Genomic DNA, 15,138 nt, shown 5'->3' on the forward strand with positions numbered 1-15,138 from the left:
AGCTCTGTAGGCGCCTACAAAATGCATTGAGTCAGGGTTTTAGCCTACCACTTTCAGCAGCCTTGCACCTCTGTAGATTCAGGCCCAGCGACCACCGGGACACCACCTTCATTTGTGGAAGACGCTCCATCGCCAGAAATGCCAACGTGTAAACGCGTGTTACGGAATTCCGTAGAGAGCTTGTCTGGACCATCCTTTCAGTAACATAGCTGTGGGCGTGAGACGATCAAGACGCAAGTTCCCAGTCTTATTCTATTCGAAAACAGGACCGGATTATGGGTGTCTCATTATGAGGCCTACGCCATTCCCGCTTTGACGCGGGAAATTGCGACGAAAGATTTGCATGACGAACATGATTGTTTGACACGTCATGGGAGAGAAATATTTGCAGATAAGGATATACGAAGCTGCTTAGAGCAATCAGTGATATAGGTGGTGTACGTAATTAGCCATCTGGGAAGGATTGATTGAAGATACGATTTATCATGATCTTAATATACTATGCTTGGCCTGAAATTATGATAATGCAATTCGACTTCCGTCTGTTGAAGGCTCGCATCAAAGAGTAAAAGGGCACTACAATCAGTCAACCAGAATCAGTGAAAGCAAACATTAAAATATCTCGTACGAGAATCCCTATGATAATTACATGAAATCACTTTCTTAAAGGGCCATGATAGTAGTACACATTCAAAACAACCGGGAGCTGAGTCTTATTGATGATTCCGTTGAGAGTCAAAAACCCACTCTTCGGCGGGCCTTCCTTCGGGTGGACGTAAGGTAATCTATGATGGCGTGTGAACTAAATTTCGATCGTGACTTTTTTTATCGAAAAACCGGGACTTACTCGAGTCTCATCCTCTCTTTCTGACACAATGGACCAATATAAGCCGGAATCTGGTATGCTGATTCTAAGTATTTGTTGGCCACAATGAGCTTCGCTAGTCCCATATGTCTGGATAAAAAGGAAGCGTACTTATATCGGTTGGGCCGGCTTCTTCCTCGATACACCATTCCAGTGCATTCGACGTCGCCATCACCTGAGATCCGTACTTGGAGAGTTTTATTTCAAAATCGAACGAAAAGAGGAATACGATTTACCGTTGACTTCACAGTGTTGTACCCAATGCCGAGGCCACTATGATACCATAAATGGAGTCGTATCGATCACTCCCCACGTTCCGTACTTCCACAATGGTCTTTATGACCTATGAATATTAGGGCTGGCCTATTCTGCGAATGGGTTACTTACTGTGGAGGACTCGGAACCGGCAATTATTTGAATTCCTTCACTGACATTTGACGGGTCCGGATCTCGTGACAAGCCGACATAGAGCTGACTGTTCTCGTTTTTATTGAAAGTTTGTACAACCCGTTACAAATAGTCATTGCGGCCAATTAATTGAGGTGAAAAGGTGGAGTACAAGATCCGATGGCACTTTATACATCTTTCCGTAGTTATGTTAGAAACAAATTTACGCACCCCTGCATTCAAGGCATGCTGCATACAACTGAACGATGACCTATTCTTCGTCATTATAGAGGTGCGTCATAAACATGTGGCCATTCACAACTTACGACAACCGTGATCGTGTGCGGAGAAAGCGCATATATCAGGTAAATCAAGCATCGTCGTTGCCGATCTGTGCAGAGAGAAGTACTCGTTACATTGCCAATTATGAATTTCTTTAGGAGTGTCCTTAGCATCAGCTTCTAGTTTGGTCGTTTGAACTATCCGATGGTGAGGCTTATCACAAACAGATATAAATTGTTGGTATAGTGGTTTGGGCCCTTATCTCAAAAACCAGCTAGAATATCTTATAGTCTTGAACGATCCTCGTACTCATCCTCTGAAGTGAGCCAAAAGTAAATATAAACAGAAATCAAATTTTAAGCCATGGTTATCTACAGTATAGGTTTCAAATTCCCCAGGGATACACATCACCATAGGATATGAATTCTAAAGGCGATACTTAGCAGCTGCGATGCCAGCATACTCAAGGAGACATACCTTAGGGTATCTAGATTTATGCAGTGTAGGTAGAGTCGAGGTCACCGAAGCGGATGTTCGAGAACTTGACGGTAGCGCTACCGGAATTCTTTTCGACATCGGAAGGAGCACCGGATGTAGTAGCGCAAGTACCACGAGCAACGCCAGGTTGGCTAGCATCGCGGTCGGCGGGGTAGTTGCTGTCGAGCCAGAGCATGTTGGCAGCGTGGTCGTCCCAGATGCTCATGACCAAAACCATTCCGTTATCAAAGGCCTTGCTCATGCCAGAGAATCCACCGCGAGCGGCGAAGGTGTCGTTGTCAGAGAATGCCTTCTTTTGAGCAGTGCAGAATTCGGGGGTGATCGAATCGTAAGAGTCCATGCCGGAGATTTGTGTCTTCGAGTTTTGAATGACCTTGCCGTTCTGGACGTAGATGCGCCTGATCTCGGAGAGTTCACCGGTAGCGGTACCGTCGGCAGTGATGAATTGAGTGACGACAGTCACCTTTTGCTTGGGGTCAACGGTTGTACCGTAGAAGCTCTTGTCTCCCATGCGGAACGAGTTGAAGTCGCATCCAGCTTGGTCGCAGACGGAAGCACAGCCATCTCCGTCGCACCTCTCCTGGCCGTTAGCCGAGCAAGGGTGAGGGGTATATGCGGTGGAAACCGAGTTCGCCTCCCAGATATCCATCTCCGTGCAGCAGGTACCATACTGACCGGTACCGGAGTTGGGGTCACTGTCAGAGCCCTTCCATCCGCTGACGTTGGCCTATGTTACGATTATAAACCATGAGTATAGTTAGTGTGCGGAATAAATAGATGCTTACCTCTCCGTTGATAAACTTGATGTCACGAGGGCATTGCGCATCGCAGTACCCAGTGCCGTACTTGGCACCAGCCTTGTTGGTTGGGTACTTGACATTCCACCATCTGCATCCATCTCCGAGAAGTAAAGGGCGCCGTTGAGTCCGCAAGGGAGCTGCGAGACATCGGTATCGAAAGTGAACTCTTGGTTCTTGAGCTTGAACATTTCGTATGTGGTCTCGTCCTTGAGCAAGTAGACACGCGAACCAACGTTGGATCCGGTGACGAACCTGAGGGAGAGTTCGTTGCCGCTGGTGGTGATACCGTAGGTGCCGCTGTAATCAGCTCCATCGACAGCGCAGTTGGTAGCGCAAGTCTTGGGATCGGGGCAGAGGGTGGAGTCCCAGGCTTGGCCAGTATAGCAGTTGGTGTAGCCCCCGGTGTTGTGGACCCAGCGCCAGTTGGCGTCGAGGACGACCTTTGCGTTAGATTGGGTAACGCATCCGCCGGACTTGGTGCATTTTTGCCAGGTCAAAGACGGATGAACTTCCGCGTGGAGGTACCGGCTTGCTGAGCGCGTACAGACGCCAACAGAGAAAGGGAAAGGGAAAACAAAGCAATAGTGGAGCGTGCCATTTCGAGAGAGTGTTAAGAGGATATTAAATGCAATGAATGGACTGCTGAGATGCCAAGAGGCTGAGTGTTGGATTGAAAGGAGGGCGACTGGAAGTGTTTTATATTCGTTGGTGTCGGGGAATGTCCGGCGGACTCTTCATGCGCCCAGACGACCCAATATCAGACTCCAAGTAACAACCCAAGCATTATGCCAACTATAGAACCCGTTGGACAACGAGAAATTATTTTCAGCCGTAAAGCTTGGCGGCATGGCGACTCTTCGACCAATCGTTGCCACTTCCCGCCACCAAACTAGACAGGAAAAACAAGCTACGCCGAAGAGTACCCGTCCATCGCGAGGATAGGCGTTCAAGCGAGATGAGATTGTAATTAAGAGTGTGCAGATGACCTCGCAGGTGGTCGAAGAAGCGAAGCTCTGCAGCTGCATAGTACCACCCTTATCCTGACGACACGACACCTGCAGTACGACGAGAAGCCATATTTCGTCATAGATCAAATGTGTGCGAAAAATCAAAGGTGAAAGAAATTGAGAAGTGACCGACGGCGTCGCTTCGTTCGGCCAGCATAGGAAAAACCAGGCTTCCGCTCCACAATGAAGCTGCGCATTGGTTTAGTTCTTCCGCTGCTTGAGCGCACAAGGGCAAAGTGACCGACACATTCTTTCTTGCAGAGGTTCGGATTCGGCCGACGGTGGTCCGCAAAGTCTCTCAGCCCTACGAAGACTCACTACAATACGAATTATGTCCACAATCGACTAGGAATAATCATTCCGAAGAGCCCGGGAAAGCAAGCGCCCGTTTCAGCTCCGTGCCGGAGCCACGTGACTCCCGGCAGACGATCTCGCCGAAGGCTCTCATACGACAAACGCTATCTTGCGAGCATTAGCCTCGAGTTCTTGTGACTTTACTCGATGCATCTTCGTATTTTAGTTTCACCGAGACATTCCGAACCTACCACGTCGACACGTCGTTTAGTAGATCTGCCAACAGCCGCAGGTTACAGAAGATCGAAACAGTGACCAATGAATTTCGTAATTACATGACTTTGCAACAAGACTGTGGTTGCTATATCCAACTAGGTGTGAGCTATAATGGTGCGTTTCCGTAAGGGATTTAGAACGGTTGAGCCGTTCTAAAGCGGTCGTTTAGAGGCAAGGCCCAGCCCGGATACATTTTGCACCGTGGAACTCGATGTGAAATGCGTCGGATACAGATCTAGACGCTGAAGGAGGGGTGTTCTAAATATCTGGACCACCTATTTAGCAGGGGGGGGTCGACCCCCCCCCTGCTATTTATTAAGGATGTATTTAGCTATGAAATGACACTTGATTGCGCTGATAAGATAACATCCCGCCGATCTCTTACCTTATTGGGATGTTGCTGACTTAAGGCAATTGCATATATTTGTCAAATAATCATTATTTCTTGTCTAAGACATGGGATAGGGGCCGTTGTCAATAAATAGCGAGCGCCCCTATTGTAGCTGTCTCCAACCGACTATCACGTATGCTTAGCTGCAATGTCTAGCACAAATCCTTTGTCTATCTCCAACGCAACTTGCGGCCGGAAAGGCAAAGATTGTGCCTCCACTCCATCTAAGCCGCCCTTGACTTCCGTACCAAGCAACGTGGATGTACTACATATATATACAACTTCAATGGCCCAAGAGGTGTTTTTATTAGGTCTCACGCATAGAATCAATATTTCAATTATGATTTTAGAAGTCAAGTCTATTTTACATGGACCGTTCCTTACGGAAAGGCGATACATGAGGTCCAAGCGCTAGCACAGCCTCCGCCGTGCGGACCAAGTCCGTCCCGTCCCGACGGACCGATTTAGGACGACGAATTTAGAAGAAATCCTTACGGAAACGTACCCAATCTCTTTAGTTTTCTAAATTAGAAATATGTATGACAGATAGTATTAGTCCGGGATGAGTAGGTTGCCACCGAGGCATATACCCTAATCACATATGTCAAGGCCCAGGAAACACCAACAGCGGCTCTCATAAGGCAACCATAGCACTTCAATGCTCAAGGGAACAGCTTTTCATCCGTCTGGGTTCGCCAAAGCATCTCATTAGAGTTACAAAAGTGCATATAACCGGGATTCAACCCACCTCGCAGACGGTTCCCGCTGGTGGGAGCTCTCCGGCTGTAAAGTAATTGCTGGTCGCAGCAACAGTGCTTTGGGTGGTGGTCAGTCCTAGTGGAAAACGTTGATAATGATACATAATAGTACATACCAGCTGGAGTGCATGAATAAAGAGGTGTGCTAAGCGTGTGTCAGGGATGAATTAATCAATTGGGCTATACAGGCACGTACTCCATATCCGTTATGCTTCAATAACACTGCTGAATCTCCGAGACCTTCAGCCACTGCTTTGGCTGAGGCAAACGGAGTGATGGGGTCGTATAAATTTCCTGTAATTGACGCAATACAGATCGGGGTCCATCAAGCTGAACAGTATATAAGATCAGGTTACATACCAATCACCATTATTTTATTCTGAAGTGTGTGGTTGAACGGTCCAGTGAAACGCTCCACAGCGCGAACAGGCCAATGGTGGCAGTACATCTCGCCCTACCCGGTCATGTTTTAATACACGGTTGTTCAATTTGGAGTCATTTTTCAACAAGCTTACAGAAAACCATATGAAAGGCCCGACTAGACAAAGCAAGTTAAAATCATAAGATACTCAAGGGTAAAAGTCGAACTCACACATCCGAGTATAGTTATTAGTAATATCCACAATAGTATCGAACCCTTGTTTAGTGGTGCTGTTCCCTGCATCAACAGCATCGGCACAAGTGATCGCTTGATAGGCGTAAACTTTGGCCGGATCAGATGTGCTCGCATTATTGTCACGTCCCACAAGAGGCACCGGATGGACCTGACGAGAAAAATCGCGAACTTGATGGGTACCGGGCGAGCTAGTGGGATTGGAAAGCGCTGCTGAGATTTGAGCAAGGCTCTGAGCCAAATCGGGCCACTGTCTTGGATGATACAGGCTCCCCCACAGGAACGCTGGTTGTCCCAAGAGAGATTAGAATATTTCGAGTAAATCCATTCAAATATTTATACCTCTTAATTGTCCAGAAGTAATGACTGTCCCTCCAGTAGCCACTGTATGATCGTATGCAAGCTGTACCGCTCGTAAGTAAAGCTCCAAAGTTCGATCGATAATGTGGTCGCTTACAGAAATCAAATCAAAGACCCAGTTCCGAATACTTTCTGTGGTAGAGTTTTGCTGAGAAATAGCACATTTAGATGGACCGGCAGCGGCGCAGTGGGAAGCAAATGCGTTGAAGTTGGCATCACTCGAGTTTATTGAGCCATACACAATCTGAAGAATTACGTCAATTATTTTTCATGCAACAAATAGGGTGCCCTCACTTGTAGAGGCTGATGCACAGCCCAATCCCATGGATTGACGACACCATCGATGATAATCCGTCCAACTCGTTCAGGAAACACTATGGGGCCAATATTTTAGAGAGTTTGCAAGTACCTTTCAGAGTTTTAACTCACTATTTACGAAATAGCTCCCAAGTATGGTCCCATATCTATGCAAAATGTTAGACAAGTTCCGGGACAGAAGTATGCATCGCTCACGAAACTCCCCAATAGTTGATCAGACGGGTTCCTTCCAAGTAATCATGCAAGGCAACCATATCCCGAACTGTGGCAGCCGTTCCGACGTATTTCAGCATATCCTTACTTTGAGAGTTGCATTGCTTTCCAAACTTGATGAGTATCTCGTCCACCTCATCGAGGTGCGAATAAAACTCGTCCCGTGCGGTGGTGTTTCTAAGGTCGGTCCGAACTTCAAGACTATCGCTACCACGAATGGATCCGTTCCAGAACTTTTTCTCCTCTGCCCTCGATTCAAAACAATCAACCCTGGGTACGGTACTTCCGACTCCGCGAGGGTCCCAGCCTTTGAGAGCCATCCTTGAGCTCCCACTCCACCATGATATTTGAAGGTATACTTACTAACAATGTCATATTGGCCGCCGGTGCCGTTCAGAATGAGAAACATGTCATCACTAAGTACCCAATCGACACCACTTTCGCCTTGATGAAGAAATGTGCTCAATAGGAATTACTTTTTATTCAAGGGCCAGAATGAACGAACCTGGGCCACCAGGATTGATAAAAATAGTTCCCAGACGAGGTGAAACTGTAGCATTGAGCCTAGCGACTGCCAAAGATCCAGTACCGGCCGCATTGTCTGCATAGTCCAACGGCACTTCAAATCGCCCACACTCGCGGGGTAGAGTTGCATTGCCACAAGGCGTCCATGAAATGCGCTGTGTGTTGCGGATAGAGATAGCAGAGGAAAAGCGAGCAAGACTAGCTAGAGTCACAATGGTAATAAACTTGAGAGAATTTCTCGGGGTCATTTTGGGTGCTGAAGTTAAGAAAGATCACAGTGAACAAACAGTCGTCGAAAGGAATCGGTATTTGTAGTCAACCGTCTCCTACTTCTCGATCAGTAAGAGTTATAATAGACTCTCAAATCGCATCATATTCTAGGGCCAATGCGTTTCGATGTATTGAAAACACAGCCCTAGATCCCGTGCTACCCGAGGGCATAGGTATGCGCAGTGTATATAGCAACATGTACCAAGTTCCACGGGGAATAATGTCGGCCATTTAATCATTGTACAATAAGTGTGAGACGGACATTGCCGTGGATAACAAGGACAGTTCGCATGGAGCAGCTCAAGTGTGGATAGAATAAGACCCAACGATGTGTTCACCCGATTACCACGTAATATGCCAAAATTCGAGGCGTCTATCTTTTTCGCATATGGGATAGCCCACATGTACTAGTTCGCACTCGGCCTAAGACGTTGGTAGTCCAGTTCAGTATCCAAAACGGAGCAGAAGGAAGATTGAGAAATGCGCTGTGTTTGCGCGCGGTTGCGTATACGCCACACTACCTTAGCCACGTGACCTGGGGCGGAGGAGCAGGCTTTCCTCATCTACCCACAGGAATGGTCTCTGAAGAGTTTGCTATTGACCTCAGTAAAACCTGACCGAGCTTTATTTATATAAAACCTTATTTATATCTACGAACCCAATTATCATTTGTGCCCCTCTCATTGATCACGTAACCCGACTCAATCAACTTCGCCTTATGGAGGGATAGGCTCTCCTAAACACACGGCGTAGCAATCGCACCAAAAACAATGGGTTGACTAAGTCCATCAACTGTGGACTGTGCAGCGCAGCGGAGAGCTGATCCACGAGTGGAGCACATGGCTTACCGCAGCAACCCATCAAATACATATTGTTCTATGGCCGAGAACTCCAGCCCTCCTGTGCTTCACTCACTACCACCCATTATCTCAGTCTCAATGATCATTCCTGACTCTGAGAAAAGTGATTCCAGCCCTCATAGTACTACTGCTCGTAGTCAAACATCTTTTGGACCGGTGGATGCACCTCCAGTGAGCTATGGGTCATCATGTGCTCAGTGAAACTTCTAATATTGACTCGATTATTATAATATCAGAGTCCTCCTTCGTACAGTGAAACCATCGCTTCGGATGAAGATCGCTACCGAGACCGAAGCCATTCACCGCAATCCGGTCGTTTCCGCACAACTTCGTTCACCCGACCCGGCCTTCCTCCTCGGTGTAATCATGCTATTGACCGGAAAATTCTTAGTAGCGTTACCGGATACTGGCACGTTGACACTGCTCTCGAGATTCCCGAACGTCTGCTACCTCCCATCACCGATTTTGACGGTCGTTGGAATCGAGAGGCCCAGCAAACTCGTAAAGCTAGAGCCGAGGCATCAGGAAGACCCCAAGTATGGTCCTCGAATTCGAACAGAAATCCCGTTCCCCCATTAGTTGAAACACGTCCGAATTTGATGTTGGCAGCCACGAATGGAGCAATTAGTGGCGACATTCATGTGGTATCAAGTGATGGGCTAATCCGTCAGTCGACGATTGTCGCCGAAGGTTGCAATGGATCGATAAACTTGAGAATTGTAAGTCTGCTCTACATACTACAGTTCCCTCTTTGATTCTCCTGTCGTTAGCATGCACCTCCGGATCAACTTTTACGAGTATTTGCAAGTTCCACAAATGGTTCTATCAACATTAAAGTTCCTTCATCCTTTGAGGGTGCGATAACAATGTCAACCAGTTGGGGAAATGTCAACGTATCTCAATCGATCAGGGTGAGTTTGGAACATCCTTGCGTTTACGGTGCTAGACTGACTTCCCCCTAACAGGCCAAGCTAACGACCTTCTCCTCTACATCCAATGCATCCCGTGGGTTTATCGGCGACTGGCAGGCCCAAGGCTTCGGAGACACTGAGAGTCATATTGACGACCCTCCTCGTCCGGGACCGAGGGATCCGTTCGCCACTTGGACTGGTCCACTCGTTGACTTGTCTTCCACAAATGGCTCCGTTAACTTGTCTTATATCGAAGAAGATACTCCATCTGCATCCGCGGGACAATTCACAAGAGCAATTCAGGGATTTATGAATAGCTGGTTTGGCCGGACAGGACAGAACGATAGTACGGGAAACAGCGGTTCTCCCCAGGCCATCCGTCCCTTTTCCGTCCGCTCTCACCAGCTCCCCCAATTCCCCCAATTCCCCCAATTCCCCCAATTCCCCCAATTCCCCCAATTCCTCCAGTCCCCCCAATCCCACCCACGTTTCATTAGTCGCCCTTGCCTGTGCCCAATCTACCTCCATCTGGTGTCTGGTCGATGCACTCCAGGGGTTCGGTGAGCAGCACTGGGATGGGCGGCCTTGAATTGGACTGATGTCTGTTTATGTTTCTCCCAAGACCGGGCTGATGTATTTTTTGTAGTCTATTTCTGTACTCGCATCTCATCAAAAAAATTTGTATTTTAATTGATTAACCAGTGATAGTTTAAATGAATTCGATCCCAACGACTGTAAGAAGCAGCTGACAGCTGACTAATATAACCAAGCACCTGTGAGAACTTTCCTTAAGACCACATTCATCCAAATGCGTGTAGCAATTGTGACTGGAGCTGCTCAAGGTATGTGGATGTCCTCAGCCTATAATAGTCATTTACGAGTATGTGTTCGACAGGAATAGGACGAGCAATCGCATTGAGTAAGCATACTGACGATGACGCCCTAATGTATACTCATAGAAAATATTAACCCACATGTCCGCAGGGCTTGCCGCGGATGGCCTGGCAGTCGGAGTCAATGACTTGTCGTCCAGTTTGGAAGGGCTCAACGGGTTAGTCGACGAGATAACGTCTCATGGCGGTAAAGCATTAGCTGTCCCTGCCGATATTTCCAAAGAACCAGAAGTTATTGGGATGGTGAAGACCGTGTGTGACGCTTTTGGCGGACTGGATGTGGTACGTGTTTATAATTTCTTGGTACTCTCGCTCGAATCAGAACCGAGCTATGCAGATGGTAGCCAATGCAGGAATTAGCGGACCGCAGACTACGTTGGTTGAGAGTAAGTACATAACTCAGTCAGAATAACAACTGGTCAGAACTCATTGTAAACGCACATCCCTAGTGTCTGAAGATGATTTTGATAGAGTGATGTCCGTTAACTGCAAAGGGACCCTTTATAGCTATCGGGCGGCCGCAAGACAGATGCTAAAACAAGGGCCCGAGCGAGGTGGTCGCATCATCGGAGCGAGTAGCATCTGCGGTTTAAAAAGTCGATGCCCCTCCTCCTTTGCACCTTCGTAGCAACTTGACTAAGTAGAAACTTTGGGTAGGCCTAGCTGAGCGTACACCTTACTGCACCTCAAAGTTCGCCATAAGGGCGATTACTCAAACTGCGGCTCTGGAATGGGGCAATATGGCATTACAGTAAATGCCTATGCCCCAGGTCCCATCGACACACCGTTAGGCAAGCTGAACAGGTTTTTTTAAATAATAATAATATAATAATAATAATAATATGTAACTGGCCCGTTTCGCAACAGTGGCTTCCGCTGATCAGGCCTTTATCCAAAAGGTTTATTTTGCTTGCGCCGAATTCATGCACGGATACTAAAATTTCGGCTATGCTCTAGTTGATTCAGGAAGTTCCTCTGAAGCGTATGGGACAACCCGAAGAAGTTGCGGATCTCGTCAGCTTTATTGCATCTCCTGGGGCATCTTATATTACAGGTAAGGATGTATTTAGTAAGCAATATTTATGTACTAAACGCTTTACGTATGGCGTCACCGCATGTATGCGCACCTTCAGGACAAACATTATCAATCAATGGGGGGCACATTATGTCGTGATCGAAAACAGCCTTTCATCGAAGCTTCCATATGTCCCTATGGGGTTGTAATAGATGGTAGTATGAAGCAAATGTGAAAATCAACCTACAGCGACAGCAAAGATGCATATGAGGAAGTCATAGTCCAGCGACTAACCACTTGCAAGCATGATTTAATAACCATTCCAAGAGTGAAGCCAGAGGCTAGCTAGCACCAAATGTATCTTCTAGACGGTTAGTATACAATGGTACATGCTCATCGGCTTGTCAGCGCTCGTAAACTAGGGGTGTGAAATAGCCCATGATCTGAAACTCGAGTAACGAAGCTTTTTAAGATCCAGACAGGTGTGTCTTTGGCTCGATTGTTCTGCATTTATATATATTACAGGAGCCATATATACTTAGTCACTAGAATTGATAGCTTTGTTTGCAATAACAAATCTACCAAACTCTACGTATACGACAGGATATTGGAACTTCACTTCAGCGATGTTACTTAGCCTACGCTTCGGTGTGGACCCGTCCATGTCGCTGGACAGATATGCTTATATTTATATAGTCCATTGAATTTATATGTTTAAGTACAAAGCCTGTCCTCGTCGTGGTACGAGTGGGGGAACCCAGGGGTGTCGGCCGGGCCACCCAAGGCTGCGACAGTCCGGATCGAGGGCTTGGGGTGGCAGAGAACTGTGCTTGTCGGCTTAAGTTGTTGAGGGGGATTTTGGGCGGGGAATCATAAAAATAACTGAGTTGTATTGCGCCTCACGTTCGGTGACCGGTCGAGATGGTGAGAGGGAGTCGTGTGTGGTTGGCTCACGTGACCAAACTTCTGTGCCCCGGCTAAGTATCTCATGTGAATCCTACGCGCGCTGCGGTTCACCTGTCACTATTACGGCGACATAATGATATCTACAAGTACTCACGTTACACAGGAAGAGCATTCACAGTCGTCAAATATGGCGCCAACCCTGTTCTGGCCCCCGGGAGGGGGTCCCGTACGCGTGCGTGGGAACCGAGTATAACACACGGATCAGTGGCGGATCTTTCGTCAGCATGAGTCTTATCGGGCAAACGTCGCAATTGATACCATCTGACTAACCCAGTTGTCTATGCACACTTCGTAACATCGTTTCGCCAATTAATTGTTTCCGACATCTGCGTGTAAGGATATGCCTGGCCCTCGAGACGCATTCTATACTTTGCTTCTTTTTGCGCCCGTCCTCTTGTGGGGCTATTACCGGAAAAGATCTAATGAGAGGTCTAGTCATCCGCCTTCTCCAACATCACTGCCTCTTGTTGGTAACTTGTTCTCCCTACCATCTGGACCAGAGCATGTCATGTACATGCAGATAGGCCGCCAATTGAAGAGTGAGTATTGCTAGTATTATACCGAACCAGCTGTGGTGGCCTCTCATATGATAGGTGACATCGTTTACCTAAGCCTACTTGGTCATGAAATTGTTGTTTTAACTCTTCGAAAGCAGCATCAGAGCTGCTTGACAAACGGTCAGCATCGTACTCCGATCGGTTCTGCCCGCTGATCATCACGGATCAAGATTTGTGGGTATAGTCAGTGTTGGGTTAGGGCAAATTGGGACATCTCATAAATTATACAGGCTGAATTGGTCGAGTGCACCAACAGTTATGAGATATAATGATGTTTGGCGGCATCACCGTCGAATGCTAAATAAGTGGTTAAATATACGAACTGTCTTACAATTCCAAAAATTACAGGAAAATCAAGCTCGGGCATTACTTCGACGTCTCACAGGAGTGTCGGCGGAGGGACATCGATTTGATAACCTCAAGGATGAAGTTGTTTTGTAAGGAGAAGCTTAGCTAAATCCAATGTGTGACGCAAAACCGGTGCTAATTGTGCAGCTCCATGACTTCTTCCATTTTTCAATTAGCGTATGGCTATACTGCTAAAGAGAAGCCTGACCCTTATTTTGATGCCGCTCACGAATCGGATCATAACGCTGCAAGGGCAGCTATGATAACTAGTAAGTCCAAAGCTTAGGCTTGTGCATTAACTGAATGAGTGGCCAGCTTTTTACGTTAACATATTCCCCTTTCTGAATTACATTCCCGAATGGATTCCGGGGACTGGCTGGAAACGCACGATTCGAGCATGGAGAAAGCAGAAGGATTATGCGCTCGATGCGCCCTTCCGCTGGACTCAGGATCAAGTTGTGAGCCAGTTATCCATATGTCGAGTTTTCTACCTTTTTAAAATAACGTATTCACCCAGCGTCAAGGCACCAACGCCGATTCAATCATAGCCGACTTGCTACAGGATCACAGCATAACTTCGGGTTTAAGCGTTGAAGAGAGAGATATTCGGCTAAAGGAACTTGGACACGTTCTTTTCTCAGGTATGCCTTCAATTTGAACAGTCAGGAAAGCTGGAAATTGACCAGGTAATTTACGGCTGCTCTTCTCGAGGGGGCACCGACACGGTACATGGAGCCCTCAGATTGTTCAAATAATTATACCCCTAACACTACTTCACTGTGTAGACGGCACTACTAGTTTTATCATTTGTCGCCGCCATGGTTCTCAACCCGGATGTACAAGCCAAGGCACAACAGGAGATTGATTTGGCCTTGGGGTCTGGAGTGTTACCTCAGACATCAGACCAGGAGCGGTTGCCTTATGTGAATAGGTTAATACTCGAAGTGCTGCGATGGAGACCCGTACTCCCGATTGGTACGTATCTTGCGGACTCACTCGTTAGTTAGAGCATGATAAAGCAAGCTAAAAAAAACTACGTTTATCAGCGATTCCTCATCGGTGTTTTCAAGATGATGTTTACCGTGGATACCGGATATCTAAGGGTACCATTGTGTGAGTCAACCTATGAGTCTCATTGCGACATGAATATACGCTAAATTTCTTGTCTCACGAAACTCTTGATGATTCAAGAATCGGAAATGTCTGGTAGGCTATTGGTTTGATGGTACGCACCTGGATGAGCTTATGCATATATTCAGGGCTATTACTCGAGATGAAAGCGTCTATGTTGACCCTGAAAAGTTCAATCCTGATCGGTTCCTGGACCCAGATGTTCCACATGCTCCTGCATTTGGCTGGGGGAGAAGGTGCGCAGGAACCCTGGAGATATATAGCGATGTCCACTGACGGGCACGCATAACTTCAACTCTAATAGAAAGTGTCCAGGCATTCACTTTGGTGAAGCATCGTTATTCATAACGATTGCGTCCTTGCTTGCAACATTCACGTTCTCTAAAAGGAAAGACTCGAGCGGCGATGACATCGAGCCTGTTATCGAAAATACATCTGATTCCATTCTACTGTGAGTTTTTCAGTTGAATCGAATTTGAGATACTAAGAGCAACAATGCGTACTACCAGTGGCTTGAAACCGTTCGAACTAGAGTTTGCCCCTCGGTCGGACGCGCATCGTCAACTTATCAGTGAGAGTGACCCATCTCATTGAGAGAGT

General features: G+C 47.0%; 3 protein-coding genes across 3 annotated transcripts; 1 reads left to right on the plus strand and 2 right to left on the minus strand.

The window, feature by feature from the left end:
* Positions 1–2,027: 2,027 nt before the first annotated feature.
* RhiXN_10329 (beta-1,4-D-glucan cellobiohydrolase) lies at positions 2,028–3,430 on the minus strand (the record flags this gene model as incomplete). The annotated part of the gene is made up of 4 exons (XM_043330145.1): positions 2,028–2,759; positions 2,818–2,969; positions 3,062–3,305; positions 3,377–3,430. The coding sequence occupies 4 exons, from the start codon at positions 3,428–3,430 to the stop codon at positions 2,028–2,030; spliced, it is 1,182 nt and encodes a 393-aa protein (XP_043184242.1).
* Positions 3,431–5,462: 2,032 nt separating this feature from the next.
* Positions 5,463–7,835, minus strand: RhiXN_10330 (Abhydrolase domain-containing protein; the record flags this gene model as incomplete). Its single annotated transcript, XM_043330146.1, has 14 exons — positions 5,463–5,486; positions 5,549–5,615; positions 5,675–5,703; positions 5,755–5,852; positions 5,919–6,012; positions 6,074–6,096; positions 6,151–6,456; positions 6,514–6,574; positions 6,629–6,775; positions 6,826–6,905; positions 6,961–6,995; positions 7,045–7,369; positions 7,426–7,506; positions 7,568–7,835. The coding sequence occupies 14 exons, from the start codon at positions 7,833–7,835 to the stop codon at positions 5,463–5,465; spliced, it is 1,638 nt and encodes a 545-aa protein (XP_043184243.1).
* A 960-nt stretch (positions 7,836–8,795) lies between these two features.
* Positions 8,796–15,132, plus strand: RhiXN_10331 (cytochrome P450 family protein; the record flags this gene model as incomplete). Its single annotated transcript, XM_043330147.1, has 19 exons — positions 8,796–8,888; positions 8,954–9,436; positions 9,488–9,628; positions 9,683–10,188; positions 10,331–10,362; positions 10,399–10,470; positions 10,524–10,547; positions 10,613–10,803; positions 11,479–11,575; positions 13,584–13,676; positions 13,723–13,865; positions 13,925–14,048; positions 14,119–14,132; positions 14,193–14,382; positions 14,478–14,520; positions 14,599–14,613; positions 14,667–14,774; positions 14,843–14,989; positions 15,048–15,132. The coding sequence occupies 19 exons, from the start codon at positions 8,796–8,798 to the stop codon at positions 15,130–15,132; spliced, it is 2,601 nt and encodes an 866-aa protein (XP_043184244.1).
* Positions 15,133–15,138: the final 6 nt, after the last annotated feature.

The sequence above is a fragment of the Rhizoctonia solani genome, chromosome 11, assembly GCF_016906535.1.
Source record: "Rhizoctonia solani chromosome 11, complete sequence".
Classification (NCBI taxonomy): domain Eukaryota; kingdom Fungi; phylum Basidiomycota; class Agaricomycetes; order Cantharellales; family Ceratobasidiaceae; genus Rhizoctonia; species Rhizoctonia solani.